General features: G+C 46.4%; 1 protein-coding gene across 1 annotated transcript; it reads left to right on the forward strand.

Annotated features, from left to right (window-relative positions):
* Positions 1–3,242: 3,242 nt before the first annotated feature.
* MSX2 (msh homeobox 2) lies at positions 3,243–11,393 on the forward strand. Its single transcript, XM_054977234.1, has 2 exons — positions 3,243–3,695; positions 9,108–11,393. Exons 1-2 carry the CDS (start codon positions 3,359–3,361, stop codon positions 9,530–9,532), a joined length of 762 nt encoding a protein of 253 aa, XP_054833209.1. The 5' UTR covers positions 3,243–3,358; the 3' UTR covers positions 9,533–11,393.
* The last annotated feature ends 8,821 nt before the right edge of the window (positions 11,394–20,214 follow it).

Here is a 20,214-nt window from a genome sequence, read left to right on the forward strand (position 1 = left end):
GGACGGAGTAGCAGCAAGTAAGATTTAAAATCAAGCACTTTACCTTAATTCGAGCATCACACCAAAAACAGGTAAAGGGGGGAAAAGGTCGCGGGTCTCTAAGGCCACCCAAAGGAATTCATGTGTCCCTCTGAAAACGTGCTACTCACCTCTGTAAAACCAGATCACCGTGACCTGACCTCAAGCCTGTTCCCATTCTTCCGAGGTAGAAACGTTGCATTGATTCGGTGTAATTATCTGTAGCACTTGGCCGAGCGGCACTAGCGCTTCATTGTTCCCTGTTTACACACATTGTTTCTTTATTTTCATCAATTCTCATTTACCTGTCATTAAGGGGAGGAGAATCAAGGTACAGATTTCTGCTCCTATAAGATTCCTTCCTTTTCAACGCCGCCGGACAATGAGGCTCCTTTTAAATCCCCTGCCCGATTCACTTTGCACATTTTAAAATCTGTAGGATTTTTAAAAAACGAGGGGCTCATTGGGAGGGCGTTGAAGGGGCAGAGTTAGTTTTAATCTCCCCCAAATATTTTTCAGTGATCCACAGTGCCTGGAATTACTTTTGGGAAGTAATGCCAAACACGATGCCGTTTAGGTTGCTATGCTAAGGTGAAGATTTGGCCTGAAGTCAGTAGTCAGTGATTTTGAGGTGGGGGATATGAGAGGAAGGGGTCACTGGTAAGTGGTTATTTGGTTAAGAGACTTGAGCATTTGCCAAGCGATTGCGAGAACCTGACGGGAGTGATGGAAAACTGGAGCGCTGCTGATTTGAGTTTGCAGACTTTTAAGTAAGTTCCATTATAATAAAGGACATCTGTATTCTTTTATTTCTTCTCCTTTTGCATATGAGAAACATTCCCTAGCATCTTGTATGTTTACTCTGAGCTTTGGCTCCAATCCTATAGACACTAACTAGGGAGTAAATCTCATGGCACTCAATAGGGTTTACTTGTGCGTGTTCATGTTTAGAATTGCACTGCGAGTACCACTGGATACAATGCCGGTGTAAGAGTTCGTAGGATTGCAGTCACAGCATTTTTCTTGCACCCGGAGCCCCTGCTCTTTCGCGGGCATGGCCCTGTAAAGGCGTCGCCAAGCAGCTGCATTAAAATAAATGGGAACTCTGCCACGGTCTCAGTGGGAGCGGAATCATACCCAGAGGACGGTCAGTTCTTCCCTTTATTCCAAGGGATGGCTTCCGGTTTAGGGCCAGAGACTTGGATGGGTCGGAATGGGTCCAGACAGCGCAGAGGAGCGCAAATGTCCCTTGTAGTCCGAAGTCTGGAAGCTGCGCAAGCACATAGTAATTTTCAGTACCTTGTCTGTCAAATTATTAAATCATCCCCCAGTAGCATCAATGATCATGCAGGAGAGAATTCGCAGCCTATCTGGAGAAGATGTGATTTCGGGGCAATGTGGTCTGTTCCAAGGCCGAGGAGCGCACCAAAAGTTGGGGAGGCAGAAACTGGAATAGCGAGGAATACCTTGAGCGACACAAAAGGGGAACTCCCGGGGCCCCAAAGACATCCAGAATACTCAGATTCGGTTTCTAAGCGTTGCGAGAATTAGGTACATTTCTAAAACGTATTTTCTAGTATCAACTACACACACGCACATGAAAATAAAGTTCTTGAATGGGCCTATCGGGGAGATCTAGTACCTTCCTAGTGCAGGAAAGCTGGGTAGGTGAATGCACCGATTCTAACCCAGCCATTGGAAACTCGGAAGTCAGTTTCAGGTGAGTAAGCCCTGCTGGTCTGCAGTCGAAGAGCAAGATACGGGTCCAACAGCACCATTCAAAGAAATGGCTAGAAGAGGAGTGTTAGACTAGAGATCTTCAATGATTTTTAAAAAAAATCTAAAGAACTAAACAGACCAGAACTTTCACTCTGTATCAGGCTTGTTCTTAAAGGAAGAGTTCTGTTCCCTTCCCCAGCCCGAACGATGTAATGGCAACAACAATGGTTATCAACAGCTAATTAAACAGCTATCATTACGAGATTAAATTAATTATGCAGGCCAAATGATTTGCTTTTCTCGGGGTGGTAATTGAAATGCCTTCCCATTACATTAATGCACCTTGTTCGCTTTAATAGTCTAAAGTTGTAAAGTGGGACAGCGCTGTAGTCCTCCGGGCTGTTTGATGCGCTCGCAGATGAAGGAGCCGAGACTCAGACTCCGCCGGCTTCTTGCAAATGCATCTGTTTGTCATCAAGGACTAGGCGCCTGCAAATTACATTAGCAACATAAATCGGTTTTTTTAAAGCAACCTCTTTCTCTCTCGGGCATTTAATTGGTTCGCAGACATAGTTTCAGGGGAGAAGTGAACGGGGGGCGGGGTTGGGGGAATCCTTCCTTATTGTTAAAGCGATCCATTCAACTAATTGGGTTTGCGGCATCTGATGGCGCAGCCAGAGTTTGGGGTCGGAGACTCCCCCCCCCACCCCAGCTGTAGATCAGGCACGTCTAACCCATCCTCTGGATTAAGGGACTGGGCGACATTGGAGGGCCTTCTGCGAAACCAGCGGCGCGCCCTCCATTAATTTCCCCGGTGTCCCGGAACCAGAGGGCTCCGCTAGCCAAGGTCTTTGGCGAGGGGCCTCCACCACCAACCGAGCCTCGGCTTTCTCGATTCACTCAGTAACCTGGAAGTGAAACGTTCAGTTTCTCTCGTGCCATCCCTTCCTACGATCTCCCACCAGCATTCGCTGCGGCTGACACAACTCTTGTCTCCTAAGGAAGCGCGAATCTGCTGGCGGGCCTCAGAAGACCTTTGGGGATCATTGTGGGGCTCACGCCAAACACGAGGTGGGCTTTGATCGTGTACTGAAGACATCCATTTCGAAAGCCCCCGCCGCCCCGGCTTTAGTGAAGGGGCTTCCTGGCAGACCTTGGTGCTTAGATTTTTTTTAGGCGCGGGCGGGCGGGCCGGGGGCTCCGCGCTCTCAGAATTTCCTCTTCATCTCATCAGCCCTAATTACTCCAGTGACTTTCCTGTTTTGGCAGAGTTACAGCGCTGGAAAGCGCCCTAATAACACGGCTCCGCTCGCTGCCCATGTCATTAACTTCTAATTTATTTAAAAGGAAAAAAAGAATCTATGCTCCGAGCCGTTCGGAGCCAATCGCATGAGTCATCGCCTGACGTCACCGCCCAACGCCTCTCTCATTGGCCCGGCCGCGCTTACTCAACTTCCCAAAGGAGGAAACAGCCAGAAGTCTCCCAAAAAAGGGGAGGAAAAAAAGTTGCGGGGCTGTTGGGGCTGATGCGAGCGGAGCGGGCGCGTCCGGAGCGAGCGGCTGCTTGAACTGACCGGAGCGAAAGGCGGCGGCGGCGGCGGCGTTGGGCGGGCGCGCCGCGATGTCTTCTCCTACCAAGGCGAAGGAGGTTTTCTCCTCGGACGAAGAGGGCCCCGCTGCTGGGGCCGAGGACCCTCGCAAAGTCAAGGTCTCCAGCCTGCCTTTCAGCGTGGAAGCGCTCATGTCCGACAAGAAGCACCCCCGAGAGGCCTGCGGAGGCCTGGAGGGGGCCGGCCTGGGCACGTCCAGGCCCCTGCTCTTGCCCGGCCACGGCTCCAGGGAAGCTCCCAGCCCCGGCGGGCTTACAAAGACCTTCGAGACCGCGTCGGTTAAATCCGAGAATTCCGAGGATGGCTCGTCGTGGATCCCGGAGGCCGGCAGATACTCCCCTCCCCCAAGTGAGCGTGGGATCGGGGGCCGAGAGGGGCGGGAGAGCCTGGAAGGAATCGGGGTGGGTGAGGAGGGGGAGGACGGGGCGCGAAGACTCGCCCTTGCCCGCGCGGAGCTTCCACTCCCGGGAGGGTGAACGCTGGGAAGGAATCTGGAGCTGGAACCCGCGGTTTGGGCCCGGGGCAGGCGGCTCTTGGGAAACTGCGGTAGATTTTCGGGGTGGGGGAGAGCGGCGATCATGTCCCCTGAACAGTGCGGCTGTGCTGCTTGGAGCGAAACGTTCAATTCCTCTTTTTGTTTATAAATAATCCTCTATCGGCTCTACGGACAAAGTCTTCTCGCGGCGGGCGTTTTTAACACGGGTCTGGGACTGCCCCACGAGACGCCCATTGCCCTTGGGATTCCCATCCGCTTAGACCCCATTTTCACCGAACTGTATGAAACTCTTGAAAAAGGACGGCGCAGTACGCGCTTGCGCTGGGGGTCGGCCCCTGTGGTGGGCTCTCGGCTTGAAAAGGGGCTGGGAAGGAGCTTCGGCGCTGTGTGCCGGCCAGGCATGCGGTTAGGCAGAACCGCGGGCTTTGCCCTTCGGGAGAGGGACGCGAGAGTGGCGTCGCCTTCCGGGGCTCGCTCTTGTGCACCTGTCAGCAGACGCCTGGCTGCCTGGAGGCTCCGGCGCGCACCTCAAGGTTTCCGTCTCTTCCCTTCCTGCGGGTCTGTGAAGTGCGGCCCACCAGCCGTGGCCGGCATCTCCGGACGCAGCGCAGGACGAGAATAACTGAAACACAGCTGAAAAGGCTCCTTCAGCCTTAGAACGGTCGGCGTTGCTCCGGCGGATCGATACTGGCAGAGCAGCCGCCCTCAGCTCCCCGGTGCTCACCGAAGAGCTCTTGTCCCGCCATACTCCGGGGCCAAACTTGCCTCCGGTTTCGAACATTCTCACGTCCGTTTCCTGGAATCTGGATTTTCACATCTTTACTAAACCATTTCCTTATTTTAGCTCAGGGATTTGACTCCCGAAAATTCATACCCTGGAAATCTAGCTGGTCTTTGGGGTGCTACTGGACCAGAATCTTGCTCTTGACCTGTCCAGTTTCTCTTTTACGTTCAGCACTTCGGCCCTCAATTTTGATGCCATTTTCCTTGGATAAGGCTGCGGCAGCATGAGTACATATATAAAACGACCTATATTCTCCCCCAGTTTCATCTTATATTTAGGATATATAGGGAGTAAATGATACAATAACCTATCCCATTGCTTTAAATGATGCTTCCAAGTAATTAAATAGTTTGCAGCCAGGATCAGATAATAATAGCAACTTTAAGTATATTAATTCTGAGTCTAAGGTTATATTTCAAAAGAAGACATATAATAATGGCAGTTATACTGTACAACCGAACAATGGTTCTATCCAGTTCCAGATAACAGACAATAAAGTCCACTTTCATGCAAAGATGACACAATGTTCCTTTCCATTCTAGCATGAACTTTTAACAGTAAATTTATCATTTCTGCCTTATTGGAGCAGAAGGCTAACATAGCTAAATTCTTTTCAAGTTAAAATTTAGGATATGCAGGAATCTAGTGACAGAAGATTAAAAATAAACTTCTGAAAACTTCCAAGTGTTGTTAGGATCAAAGTATACATTGTTAGTTCCCAAATCCTCAAAAAGGGGCTTTTCCTGTTGGAAGCATAAAAAGTGTTGCTATCCTAATGCCTGTCTTCCTATTTCTGTTTTTCTTTTCTTTTCCAATGTAGCCTTTATGGAAAGAATTCAAGGTCTATTATCCCATTCCTTGTATACAGTTTCTTGTCCTCCCGGTGGAGCCTGTGTGTGTTTATTGAGGAAATATCCCACTGATTTAAATTGTCCCAAGTGAGAGTACAGTAGCTTGTAGCCATAGAAGGCCTGTAGCCCAGTTCTAGGCAAATTTAAGCAGACGCCCATCCATTTAGTTCAGGGGGACCTACTCCCAGTTATGTATGCTTAGGATTGCTGCCTTGTAGCCATTTCCCCTCAACCATCAAAACCTGGTGATAATTCTCAATCTGAATAGTAGCAGGAGGTGCTGGCGAGTTTTCCTATGCCATCAAAACTGCTGGGTATTCTAAATCTTCATAGAATAACTTGTTGCTATTTTGTAATATGTATTCCACGTTATTCCTCTTACTCGCATTTGTAGCCTTTTAATTACCTTGGGGGTTTCCAGACATGGAGATGACTTTGCTTAAAATGATGTCTATAAAAAGAACATACCCGCCTCCATAACTGTTTCACTTAATTCAGTGGAACACCAAAGTTAATGTGCTCTTGTCAAGAGAAGTGATGGAATATAACAGTAACACTTTCTAAAGTGTAGAATTTTTATTCTTCAGAATCTATAAAGCTTGCAAAATCACTGTAGAATCTTACAAACCTCTTGCTGATTCCTCAGGCCTTGACAACTCTCATATGTATTCATTTCCTTGTAAAGGAAAATTGGTTCCTTGGTGAGAATGCATCTTCCTTTGATAATGAACTAGGCTAATTTAAAAGTTATCTGGGGAAATAGGATTATTTTTTAAACTAGAAATGTGTGGTATGAATGACAGAGAATGCCTTACCAGTTAGTTACTATTTAAAACACTGTAGCATGCATATAATAAAGCAAACCTCGGGGCTTTCAGTCGTTTTTTTTAAAAAAAATGTAGTATGTGACAGAAGAAATATGGGGGTAGTGTTTAAAAGAAGTTGAAAGAGAAATAAGTAATAGTAGAAAGGAGTAGATATGACCAACTTGGGTAGAACAGCATCAAAATAACTCCATAGATTATGGAATATAAAAATGAAATGGAACATTATGCCATTGCTTCCTGTATTGTCCCTTTTAAAGGAATTTAGCATGCCTTTGTTTCTTCATAAAACCTTAAACATTTTTAACTACACATCTGAAGATCTCTTGACTTTAACAGCTCTTAGGGAGGTATAGAAAATAGTTTTCTAAACATATCAAAATGTGAAATATGTTCTACTGAAGTTGCATTATAAATAACATCTCCACAATCACTATGTCAAAAACATCTCACAGCTGATAAACAAGTCATTCACAATTTGCAGAATGATATTTTGTATTTTGAGAAAATTCTAATCTAGTAGTCGTCACCACAGAAATTAGCTTTCTAGTTACAAACCTTGCTCAGGGTTTCCAATAACATCCCCATCATTGACTATTCAGAACATTTTTTACTCTGAACTACTTTGAGGCTTACAGGTAAAGTTTAACTAACAAACCGACCCTAAGCTTCTATATTTAGATGAAGGCCACCCTGATTCAAACTGCATTTATTCTATACTTGTTCATAGGATGTACTATATTTTATATTCACCGAAGTCCTTTTTAAAGACTAGAAGTGCCTATCAGTTTCTACTATATTCTGAATAATATCAGTGATTTTAACTCTTGCAGGTTGGTATGCTTCTTAATCTTTCATGTAAATCTTCCAGATAAAACGTCTTTCATAATCAGTTTCTATTTAACATTATCTGTGCAATCCTAGTAGAGTTTCTCTAGTCTAAGTACATTGATCCCAATTGACAAACTGGAGTAACTCCCTGTAGGAGCACACTGTGTGATGTTCAGTGCAAACATTTAGAGGTTAAGTCCCAGTGAATTCACTGTCCCTGTTGAGTATTTCAAGGTCTTGATACTAGAATAAAAGCAGTTACTTCAGTTTCATTTGTTTTCCTTGTAATATTGTTGAAACCCCGCCCCCCCCCCCAAATCCTGCTACTATGATAGTGCTAAAGAAAGTTTGGACCATTGCTGTGTAAATTACAGAGTTGTAATGGAATGACTATTAGCTACAAATGTTTCGTAGTTATGTATCTATAAGTTTTAACACATACCATAAAGGCTGTATGTTGACTTAACATGTCAGCCTGCCTTTCCCTTGGTGTTATCTTTGGCTGGGAATATAGGAATTTGAGATGGAGGAAGCCGGACAGTCAACTCTTTGCTCACAGATCACAAGTCTATCATAGATTTCATTGAAAGCTTTAGTAGTGCACAAAGACAGGGAGGAGTCCCTGCCCAGACCTACTTCAGTGTCCTTAGGCAAAGTTTCAACTCAAATTCCTGATCAAAGATCTCATTCAGTGCATAAACCCCAGCAAGTAATGGTTGGAGATGCATTTATCTCTTCCGAGACTCAGATTTCTAAGTCTGTTCTTTTACGAATTAGTTCCACTTCAATTTTCTGTTCCAATAATGATCTGTAGACCTCTTTGGTTCTTCGGATGCACGCCATATTGTAAAGGGATGTTTGTAGGTGTTCTTAACTGGTGCAGACCTTCTCACTGAGAAGACCATGTGCAGAATGTGGGCAGAAAATACAGGTGGTTGTCAACCCTTCCCCTCCATCAAAACCATCTTTGCCACATTCATCTGGGTGAAGGGCAGGACGGCTTGCTGCAAAAGCTTGAGTACTTCCAGGGAGATACAGCTGAAAGTAACAATACTATCTCAAGAACATTGTGGACAATGTCGTTCCCATAGTGATGGTGGTGGTGGTTTCATTCTGGCACACATTTGATATAATCATGGTAGCCTAACTACTATCTAGGATATGGCACCATTCTGACTACCATTTGAAACCCTTAACAGAAACATGTGGGTTGCCCACTGGATTCCTGCTGATGTGAGACATGTGCCTTAGCACAAGAAATAACACCCCTCCTCCCAGCACACAGACACATCTTGCAGCCTTACCAGTTTTGAACCACTTGTAACTGGATCAGGGATGTTTCGTAAAGGTTTAACACATTGGTCTTCTGTTTTTAGTCCTTGTTTTAAAGTGTGAATGTGACTCGCACATGTATCCTTCCGTAGCACCCATCAGGGAGTCTGGATTAGTTGCAGCTCCCCGCCGAGTGCACACTCGACAGCAAAGCCAGCTTTGCTACTGTGTAATAATGTGTGAAACAGCTGTCAGAGATACTGGAATAGTTCCCAACTCCACTATCAAGGGGAAAAAAGCAAGCTTTGAGTGGCTGTTTTCATTAGATTTGAAAGCTTTACACAATACAAGTGAAAATGTTGTAACGTAAGTGGAATATTCTAGTTAAAGAGATCAACAATAGTGAAGAATGCACCAATTTGACTGGATCCTTTCATTGATCCTGTGTGAACATTCACAGATTTTGCTAAAGCTGTGCTTCGAACATTTGTGTTGTGAACTGATAATAAGTTATAAGCAATAGCGTAATACAGTAGTAGTATTTTCCAGTTTTGAAAGAAAAAAAGATAACTCACAATCTGAATGTGTTATGTGTTTTCCTCTCCATCATGATAGAGTTTGCATTCTGGTGTCTGTCTAACTTTTGATAGGTATTGTTCATACTTTTTTTTGGTGGTAACTGATCTTTGTTTTCATTTACAGGACACCTGAGCCCCACAGCCTGTACACTGAGAAAACACAAGACCAATCGGAAGCCCCGCACACCTTTTACCACCTCTCAGCTGCTGGCTTTAGAGCGCAAATTCCGTCAGAAGCAATACCTCTCAATTGCTGAAAGAGCTGAGTTCTCCAGCTCTCTTAACCTCACAGAGACCCAAGTCAAAATCTGGTTCCAAAACCGGAGGGCCAAGGCAAAGAGACTGCAGGAAGCTGAGCTGGAGAAGTTAAAAATGGCTGCCAAGCCCATGTTGCCTTCTGGCTTCAGCCTCCCTTTCCCCATCAACTCCCCCATCCAGGCTGCTTCACTCTATGGAACGTCGTATCCCTTTCATAGACCTGTGCTTCCCATCCCGCCCGTAGGACTCTATGCTACTCCTGTCGGATATAGTATGTACCATTTATCGTAAGAAGATTGGCAAGAGTAGCGGCAATGCAATAGACTTCCTGGTGGATCTTGTCCCATCCAAGAGTGCAGTACAAAAAACCAATACTGGTCATTTTCCTGCATGCTTGTATGTGCCTTACCAAGTATATAGGAGTTTGAAAGTAAAAGCAGAGCCTGTATTCTGCAGGTTGGGGAACCAGCCAGGTGTGATATCAACTCTCAGAAACTGATCCTGAAAGAAAGGTGGTTTTTTTTTTCCTGAATACTTAAATGAATATAGTTTGTTTGTATACTGCATGGGGGGAGGGGGGAGCAATCGTAAATTGTGTGTTTGCAAGGCATATTTTTTCCCTATGACATTCCCATTGGAATAGAGACTTGGGGCTATTAAAAGTAGGAACAGTTTGTCCTTTACAGTGAGCAGTTTGCAGACCAATCCTATGCATATTTTCTCAGAAGTAAGTTCCACTGTATTCGATGGCACTTACTCCCATTTAAGTGTATATGTGTGAAGGAATGCAGGCTTCACTTTGTTGTTTGACTGGGTAGAGGAAGCTTAAAGATGTACTGGCAAATGAGTTTTGCTTATAATACCTACTTTGGAAGCAAGGTTCCGAGAAACAGAGGTAAAACAGGGCAAACTGTTTTCTGTTGTTCCGCATGAGCCTTACCTTCCACTGCATTCCTTAAACTAAAGAAGATGGAATATGGGGGGTGAAAAATGCTGGACTAGCTGAGCCTTGGTCCGGTCCAGTAAGCCAATGCCTAGGTTTTAGAATATAGTTATTTAAAACTGCAATTCTCAAATATTTGCTCTAGAGCTGAAATAAATGGGACAGATCCAGTGGAAGAGGTATAAGAAGTACCATGGGAAGAAGTGATGTCACTAAGGATTTTGCTGATCTTTAGTTCACAGATTATTCTTGGTTTTAGAATATGCCGGGATGAGTATGTTGTGTGCAACAGCAACAGAAGGAGGCAGCTTGTAGAAGCCTTGCCTGGATCCTGTTCTCCCTTGCCACTTACTCAAGACCATTTACACTTAGCTGTTTAATGTCTCGGCAAAAATAAGATAGAGGTATGAAAAAAGACATTGCTTTTCCGAATTGTGTGTGAGTGTGTGTCTGTGTGTGCTGAGAGACTATCAAAACCATGTTGCAGCGCCGTTTCATTTTTATTGACATCATATGTGCTTTAACCATTATAAGCTTATAAAGATGAATTATGCTTGAACATTTCTTGAAAGACCCGTAGACCCAGCAAACCTATGGGAACAAGATAGTGCCGCCCACAACAGCAAAAGGACCCCCTTCTCCTTATTTTCATTTTAGGAAGGAAGGGTCCCACTGTATTATTCTGATTGTTTTATTATTATTGCTATGGCTAAACCTTGTGGTAAAATGGTTATGGAGGATGTGGATTGTTGAAGACTGGACTTCTCCAGGATGTTATCAAGGAAAGAAACCACAAGATCCCCTCCCTCCCTGCTACAGGCTGTTTTGTGAGTTCTGCCCAGTTCCACCCCTTTACCCCCAGCCTATTAAAATCCCTTTGAAAGGGATGCCTTGTACAATTTTATATATTTTATTGAAGATTTATTATTTCTTATCTTTTATTTAGAATTAAATTAAAAAAAACTTGTTTAATTGTGTGTGGGTTTGTCAGTACTTGGAGTTCTTTTTATTTTAAAAAAAATCAAACACCATTTCTGCCTTTTTGAGGGAGTTAAGATCAAAGAAATACTCAGAATTATCATTTTTCAAGCTTCCTTTATTTGCTCAATTTCCATTCTTCTTAAACTCCACTCTGAAGAAAAGCCAACCTTCAGTAAGCAGTCAATGTAAAAATGTTAATCATACATTCCAAATAAAAAGCCAAATGTTTTAACCTCTCCCTTTTATTTAATGCTGCTTTGGCACCTTTATTATGTACCAACTTTTGATAATAGCGTACCAGTTTCTTCCTTTATCCATGAGATTTCTACAGATACTGGCTGATTATACCAGGGAGTAGGCTGCAAAGACATTTTCCTAGTGGCCTGAGTCAAAGAGAGATCCTGGTTCAATCAAAAGTAATGAAAATCTGAATTTACTCTCTTTGATGGACCAGTCTAGGCAGTCCATCCGAAGTAGTACTGGGGGTCTGACTCCTGCCAACTTGAAATGGCCTGAACACAAGGAAATGGCAAGCCAAGACTTGCCTGAAGGGACCTTATGGGAGCTACAGCGGGCTTCCAACATTTGTGGTATGTCGATTAATGTAATGCTCTGGAGTTTGTGAATATTGCCTGAAGCTTTGCCTTCCTCCCTCGGGAGGGAATGATATGTATAGCTAACTAGCGATAACTAGCGAAGTCCAGACAACTGGTTGCTGCTGCTTCACAGAATGGTTCATTCCCACCGACCCAGTTTGCCCGTTTGAACTTTCTAGGGCAGGGGTGCTTTTTGCATCCCCCAAAGTGCTTCCTGCCTCGAAGCTGTGGGCGTGGCGATTTCCATGCGCCCGGGACGAGGGCTCGGCTGATGTGAATAACAACGGCAACCCTCGGGGAGCTGCAAGCATCTCTCAGGGTCCGAGGAGAGGAAATGGCTGGAGAATTCTGCCAGGACTGTGGTCCGATTTGATTCTTTATTATGACGATGATACTTAGTATTCTTTATTATGATTCTTAGCATTTTCCAGTCCGATCGACTGGCGTGTTTCGGCGGGGGAGTCCGTCAGGGACACAGAAGACTGTTTCCCCAGCATGTCCAGCGCCTCCGGCAGGCTCTGTGCCAGCTCAGTGTCACATCCCTTCTTGTAGCTGCTGATGCGGACAGAGGGCAGCTCCTGGCTTGGTGACAGAGGCGTCACCTGCGGTTCTGTAGCTCCTCCACCTCCTGGCCTCGGAGCTACACCCCGCAGGTGATGGAGCCAAGAGGTCCACCCTGGAGTAAGATTATGGCGCCCCCATCGTTAAAACTTGACCCGTTAAATATCTATCAGGCGACTCTCAACAGCGTGGAGTAAGTTTCTTACGACCTCGGTAGGCCAAGGAGGTTGCAGAGGTTTAAGAATGCGTGCGTTTACCAAGCGCTGCAAAAGTCACCAAACTACAACCACCGATTTAGCTCTCTTTAGACTGTAGGAAACTCCCCCCCCCTTCTCTTTAGAAGGAAGAGTTGCCTTAACTCAGTAGAGAGACCAATGATCCTTAATGCCCTTTGAAAAAAGAAGCAGCAGCGAGCCTGCGGAGGCTTATAAAGCCGCCGTTTGGGGGCATAAATCAACCAGCGTCAGGGATTACCAGGAAATCTGCGCGCTGGAAATTCTTCGGGCAAAGGAGCTTTGAGGGCGTCGGGAGGGATCTTGCAAGGGGCTGCAGATTTATTGCAGAGGGCCAGGGGTGTTGAAGGGAGAAACTCTCGTCTCGAAGTCCCCCTCCCGCCCCTTGTAGCACAGACAGTCACTGGAGTTTCACCCGGCGCCCGATTTATTAGCCTGATCCAATCGAAGCTTTCAGAGAGGCCGAGTTAATTGAATATTATGTTTTACGAGAGGGAGGTGTCATTTTTTTAAAAGGTGCGATTTCATCACAGGGCTAATGGGAGGTGCGCCGGAGGCAGCTCGCTGGATGCGTGTAAACGGAATCAATTACATACAGAACTCGCGGAAACGGCGCTGTCTCGTTACCCTCCACCCCACCCCAAGCTTTTGTAAGAAGCTGGGAAACCGGCTTGGGGGAGGGGAGGGAGAGGTGATTTGAATGCATAAGTTAAATTGTTCCTGTAGTAGTTTTTAACACAAAACAGATGCAATTATTAAGGGGGGGGGGCGCGCGGAATCCGACTGAGACGAGTTCCTGGTTGGCATCCGAGCTAGAAAGGAAAACTTGAAAAAATCCGACAGAAAGCGAATCTTAATTGGAGCAATAAATACTCGACGTTTCGAAAGGAAGGAGAAAACATCCGCGGCGTGAAAAATGGTTGGGAGCCTTCCAAATTCCAACCCGATGAGCGGAGTCTGGCCGCGCCGCCGGCAGAAATGCACCCCCCGCGCCCGGCTCCCGGGGCTCCGACTTGCCCCGCCGAGGAGCTGTTGACACAAACACTTAGGAATGGGCTCTCCGGGCCCGGCCCGCCGACGCGCTGCAGCCTGCGTTTCATGTTGCCACATTTCCTCGTCAATCCCCGGGGTCTCCTGCTCTTGAAGGAGGGCGAAGCGGAGCTGCCACCGGGGCTCCGTCCAGCTCAGCCCGGGCCTGGCTTGGAAAATGTGGTTTGGCGAGGAGTCCCTGCCACGCGCGGAGCAGCCCACCGCCAACCCGCGGTGTGTGCCTCGGGGGTAGACAGAGGCGAGGTCCGGTCCGGTCCAGGCTCACTCATCTCCCAGGGATCGGCTGGCCCTATGCCACCTGAAGGCCCACATATAGGACTGCAGCCTGGCAGTTGGGCTCAAGAGGCGTTCCCATGCCTTGACCTCCGGCCCGAAGCATGCTCACCTTACGCAGAAGTCAGTCGGTCCCGTTCGGTGTGTGTGTGTGTGTCTTACTGTTTATACTGAATTGCAGACTTCCTGGAAGCTCCTGTTGCCCCAATGTGGGCAAACGTCTTTCCTCGGCACAAGCTCCAGGCTGTCGTCTGATTCCAGGGCCTTTCATCAGCTCTGAACGTCCTCGCTGGCTTTCAATGAATGGAGGAGTGACTGATCGGAGAAAATGTGCTGACCAGATTCTGGCCCATTGTAATTAACACTCGAACGTGCCGAGGGCCTGGGAGGCGCGAAACAGTCAGTTTCCTTTAAGCCTGGGCAGCCCGATCCAGGGCAGGTTTACTCGGAAGCTCGTGTTCCAAATGTGCACAGGAAAAAAAATGCGCTTCTGTCCCACCTGCATCGAGGGTTGTGGAGCCAGCAAGAATAGTAATTTTAGAAGGAATGACTATCCCAAGCCTTCCCCCTCTGAATGCCCGTCGTCGTCGGCAGGCATCGGAGCCCTGAGCGCGGTAAACCTATGGGGGGGGGGGGCTTTCCAGTCAGTTTCAAGCTATTTACTCTGGCAGCAGCGGCGTGTCTTGAGTGCCAAGGCACAGGGGGATCTTCCCGTCAGCTCCTGCTGTCATTCACGTTGGTCAGAGTCGCCACCAAAGCTCAGGACAGAGAGGGAAGGAAGGGAGCCCCCGACAAGCGTCTGGAATCGGAATTCGAGTTGGCTAATCCATAGGATTGCTAGTGTACCTGATTGCAAATATGACCCAAATAGCACCGTATATAATTCGTACGGATCCTAGTGACAGAAGCAAAAAAATGATAAAGCTAATTCGGAACGCACAGGTTTCACCTATTGCATCCTGTAGGCACACAAATACAGATGAAAACAGTGGGATTTATACAGAATGTATATGGAAGTAAGTACTTCTTCCACATCCAGATCCTATATAAGTCAAATAAATAAGTGTTGTTGGAAACCTAGACTTTTCTGAAAAACGGGAGTACTGTTTGCATTTTGGAAGAGGAATAGTACAATCCTAAGAGCATTTTCCCGGGAGCAAGAACGGCATTCTGGGTAGACCTGCTCATAATAAAGCTGCCTTGCTCTCTGTCTGCCTAATAGCTCCCATCGGAATGGGTCTGATTACTCGGATGGGAACCCCTCCCCGGAACGTCACGTGCAGACGGCCCGTGTCTCTTGCGCTCTGGAGCATGGGCGATCTCCCTCTGAGCCCCGTTCTGTCATGTGAGCAAGATTCGGGTCCCGCAGCACCTTAAAGACCCACTAGAGTTCCAAGGGATGAGCTTTCCAGAGTCAGAACTCCCTTGGGTCAGCCCTCAGCCGAAGTTCACTGCCCATAATTATGCATATGGGTGAACACCCAGGTATGGAGGTATTGCTCTGGATTGCTTTTAGTGGAACCCCACCCCACCGCCAGACTCCTCGAGGGTTCTCTGATCCCCCCCCCCCACACACACACATACAGACCAGGAGGAAGAATCGCAGAAACACGAACAGACACTAGTTTCCTCAAGGCCACCCAAGCAGATCATGACTATCTTACTCTCTAGTAAGGGTATGTTGGCCTTACAGTGCAAATGAGCGTGTCTGGAGAGCGAATGAGCTCAGAGGATTGTAGCCTGACAAGGGCAAATCCATTTGTGAGTGCGCTGTGTGTGATTCTATATACAAAAGTTCTATACAATTGTAAAGGAAATAAATAAACCCTAGAAATAGAGGAAATACAAAATGTGAAGCCAGGAGCAGAATCTGAAGCTCTGACAGCCCGATCCTATACGAATTTAGTCAGAAATAAAGGCAAATGGGACTTACTTCCATGAAAGTCTACAGCTCTGCATATCCATACATTCTTACTTATTTCAGAAAATAATCAGTGCAAGTGAAGGATGACTAAAAGAATCCATGTGCTGTAGCTTTATCTGCCTAGCAGAAGAGCCCAGCCTCCGAAAGAGGAGGGAAACTGACAAGCGAAATGGAAAGGCGGTGGGGCTCTGCCGGCTAAAGCCATTACCGGAGAATATCCGTCCCATTGATCGCAACGGGACTTTCTTGCAAGTAAATCTGTTTAGGCTCAGCGCGCAAATGACTTCCGATGCTGTACAGATCCTGGTTACAATTTCTCGAAAGCCATTCCAGCTGGTCTGAATGGAGCTTATTTCCAGCTCTTTTCGCTGAACAGTCTTTAGACTTGGGGGGGGGGGGGTGAAGGCCCAGAAGTATTCTAAAGATGTCCCCAAACGTCTAGTTCAGACTTCTAGTTCCGAGGTGTCGGATGCAATCCTAAAACACAAGGGGATAAGGCCTGTTCAACACAGTGGGACTTTCTTCCCAGTTAGCATCAGGGGACTGGGCTGTATTGCCTATTTGGTCTTCCATGTGAACACCACCAGAGAGGGGGGGCCCATACCTACTGGAATGGCAAATCCAGAGTTCCCCACTAAAGGCACGACGTGGGTTGCAGTTCTCTGGTGCTCTTCCCAACAAGTTGCACAAACACACAGACAGAGGACAGGGACGCAACTTTCCATCAAACCACTACTACTTAACAACCCAAGGAAATCCCCTCCCTGCTGCTTTAAGTGGAAATCGTGGTCTATAAAGCTGCGGCAATTTTAGAAATGCCGGCGAGTGCGGGCGTTCTCCTGAGATCTTTCAGGTCGACCTGGGTCCGAGTGGAGCGTCAGGCACATACACAAGTTGGTTTATAATGCTGTTCAAGGAAATTAAAGCAGTCTCCCATAGTTTGACGGCGAAAAAGTTCTTGGCACAAAAGACACACTCCTTTTGTTGAAAAAGATGGCTGTGTTTTGAGTAAGTAAATTCGTAAAAGCAACCCCCTCTTTTCTTTAAAATATGCACTGCCTTTTTATTATTAAGTTGATTATGCCAGCGTTTTAGCCCGAAGTTTGTTTTCAATAAGAGTATTTTCCCAGACGTGTAATGGATTGTTTTAGAAACTTTTTAAAAAAATAGAGGAGAGTTATTTGATTTTTAATGACTGTGAATAGCCAGTTCTAGGCTATCAAGGTGCTGTGTTAAATAACAAACTCGAGTCCCCTGGAAACAGCGAGGGGAGGGAGGGGAGGAGGGAAAAAAAATGCCCCGATCAGAATGAAAAATAAGCAGCCAAGATAATCTCCCATCGGTGAGCCAAAAAATGCAATAAAGCTAATTTAAGACTGTCAAAACTTCAAAGCTGAGAAAAGGAGCTGCTAAAATAATGTCTCTTGATAAGGAAATAATAAACACACTCACGCGCGCGCGCGCACAAATGTCTACTCAATAAACTCCCCTGGATCTTGGGGTCTGGGCTATATTTTATTTGGTGATGAAAGCACTTTGATGTCAGTGTATTCCAAACAATTATTATTATAATTTGAAACAACCTGGTGTTTTCCATTACTAACGGCTTACGCTTTGAAGTTACACCTCATAATTTCTTAAATTAAATAAATCATTTTAAGTTTGCACGGGGAGCCTTTTAATAGCAGAGAAAGGAATATCATTATCTTATTGAGAGGCAATTGCCGCGGCTCCAGTTTGGCTGTAGCTGGGGGCAAAGTGGTTCTCTCGAACAGACAGACTTTATTAGCCTCCCATAACTCTTGAAAGAACATTTTTATATTTTCTTTGATTCGGCCCCCCCTCGCTCTTGTTTTCAAGCTGTCCCAACCTTTAATTACTGCCTAATATGAAAAGCATTATTTTTTAATGCTGTGTAATTTACCAGAGGCAAGAGGCCAAGCTAACCATTGTTTATAGGCCTTGTTGCTGTTTCACACAGGGGCAACTAATGCGGCTTGCGAACCCGGCTTTTCATGGGTGGTTGCACTAATTAAGACAGTGGCTGGGACTCCCGGGCGGGGAGGGGGTTCATAGGAAAGCCGACGGGGGCGGAAGGCTTTGGCGAGGGCCGGCTCCCGCTGACGCCCTCCGCCCCCGCCCCCCTGCTCTCCTGTTGCTTTTTTGATCCTTAGTTAAAGGAGGCGGCTTCTCCCTCGGCCTAATCAGGCCGCGTAGAGGGGAAAAGAGAAGCGGAGTTTCACAATCAGATGCCGAGGCTGCAGATTTTCACGTCCGGACCCGAGAGGAGCGTGCTGTTAGGAGGCCCCCAGGGGGAGTTCGAGCCTCTTCGTCCTTCTCGGAGGCAGGGTCAAGTGATCTTGCGGGTGTGGAGTGGCCCTTCCCGAGAGAACTTCCCCATCACCTCAAAACACCGGGTTTTTTTCAATGGGCTCGGTTCGCATATTCGGCTGTAAGTGGACCGATCTGCCTGCAGGTGTGATTTAGTGCTGCCGCCACCTGCATTCCTCACTTTGGGTGGGGCCCTGGTTCCGTGGTAGAGCAGAAGGAGTTCCAGGTTGAGTCCCAGGCACCTCTGGTTAAAAGGAAAGACCTTTCTTGCTACTGCCAGGCAGAGTACCCAATACTGACCTTGATAGACCCATGCTTTGAGTCAGTATAAAGCAGCTAGGTGTGTTGACTGCATGGATAGCAACTCTTTAAGCTGCCTGTCTGCGATATATTATGGCAACCAGGTGGGGAAACTTTCAGGCACAGACTATTGCCAGCGTTTTGGTGTGGTAGAAGTGATGGGTACACTACATGCTTTGTTCTTCAGCTTGGCATGGGAAATTTTCAGGCCAGTGCAGTTGATGTTGAAGTGCCACCCAATTGAAGATCCATGCTATGTATTCTCGTGAAGAAGGGCTTAAGAGCATACTTGCTGGCTCAGGGTTCTGTTCCTAACAGTGACCAACCAGATCACCGAGAAACCTCAAAAACAGGACAAGTTGGTGAGGGTCTCCCCTTGTTTTTCCTCTACCATCCCGTATCCAGTGATATACTGCTTCTGTACATGGAGGTTCGCTTTAGTTATCATGAGGAATTACCATAATGCAGGAAAAGTAATGCTTGAGGGAAGTGATGTGTCATGCTGTTTCTTAGGCAATGTCTGTATTTTCATTAGATCCATTCCTGTGTACAAAACCTTTCAAAAGCGTCAATGGCAAATTACACTCACCCCTGGAGGCCCATATTACATATCACTCTTGTAGGAGCTGTGATTTGATTTCTAGCACCAGCAACCATTTATACCCCACTTTCCCCCCCTGATGTGGCTCAAAGCAGCTTACTTCATTCTGCTCTCTTCCATTTTACACTCTGAGGTGGGCTGGGCTGAGAGTATGTGAGTGGCCCAAGGTCACCCAGCAAGCTTCCATGGCAGAGCAGAGATTTGAACCTGGGTCTCTCAAACCCTAGTCTGACACTCTAAAGACAGAGCTGAGAGGGAAAAGTCCTTTCCTCCAACAGATCTCACACCAGGCATAAAGACTTCAGACTGCCTTGTCTTTGGCATGTCTGTCCAGAGTCAGTGTAGTGTAGTGGTTAGAGTGTTGGACTGGGATCTGGGAGATCCAGGGAATCCCTGCTCTGCCATGGAAGCTCTCTGGGGACCTTGGGCCAGTCACACACTCAGCCTAATTTACCTTGCAGAGGTGTTATTGTGAGAATAAAATGGAGGACAGAAGAATGGTGTAATGGGTTCATCCTGGGGACAATGGTGGGGTATAAATGAAGAAAACAAATAACTATACATTTCTAGGTAATTCTAAAATACGATCAATATATATATATAAAGTAGCAGATCAAATATGTATAAAGTAGCAGAACAGTACTGCTAGATAGCAAGTAACATTCACCACATAATTCATGGAGGATTTGGGTGTGAAGAAGGGGATACAAGGGAAACTTGTGTTGGAATCATAAACCACTGAAAAGACGACTCTCAGCCTCACAGGACAAGTTTGGTGTAGTGGTTAAGAGCGCCGGGCTCTAATCTGGAGAGATTCCCCGCTCCTCCACTTGAAGCCAGCTGGGTGACCTTGGATCAGTCACAGCTTCTTGGAGCTCTCTCAGCCCCACCCACCTCACAGGGTGTTTTGTTGTGGGGATAAATAATAACATACTTTGTAAACAGCTCTGAGTGGGTGTTAAGTTGTCCTGAAGGGCGGTATATAAATCAATGTTATTGTTATTATTATTATCAGCGCAATCCAGAGGACATTTTCCTAGCAAGCCCCAGTGAGAAGATTTCACTAGGATTCTGAATAGACCTGCTTATATTTCCTCTGTAAACCAGTAAAGTTCCTCCATTAATTACAGCAAAATTCAGAACGGCGAAATACATTTCCTAACCAGATGTATATTTTTCA

The sequence above is a fragment of the Eublepharis macularius genome, chromosome 4, assembly GCF_028583425.1.
Source record: "Eublepharis macularius isolate TG4126 chromosome 4, MPM_Emac_v1.0, whole genome shotgun sequence".
NCBI classification, from domain to species: domain Eukaryota; kingdom Metazoa; phylum Chordata; class Lepidosauria; order Squamata; family Eublepharidae; genus Eublepharis; species Eublepharis macularius.

Coding starts and splice junctions, on each gene's coding strand:
- MSX2 (XM_054977234.1), top strand. CDS start 3,359: ATGTCTTCTCCTACCAAGGCGAAGGAGGTTTTCTCCTCGGACGAAGAG. Junction 3,696..9,107: donor CAGATACTCCCCTCCCCCAA/GTGAGCGTGGGA, acceptor TTTCATTTACAG/GACACCTGAGCCCCACAGCC.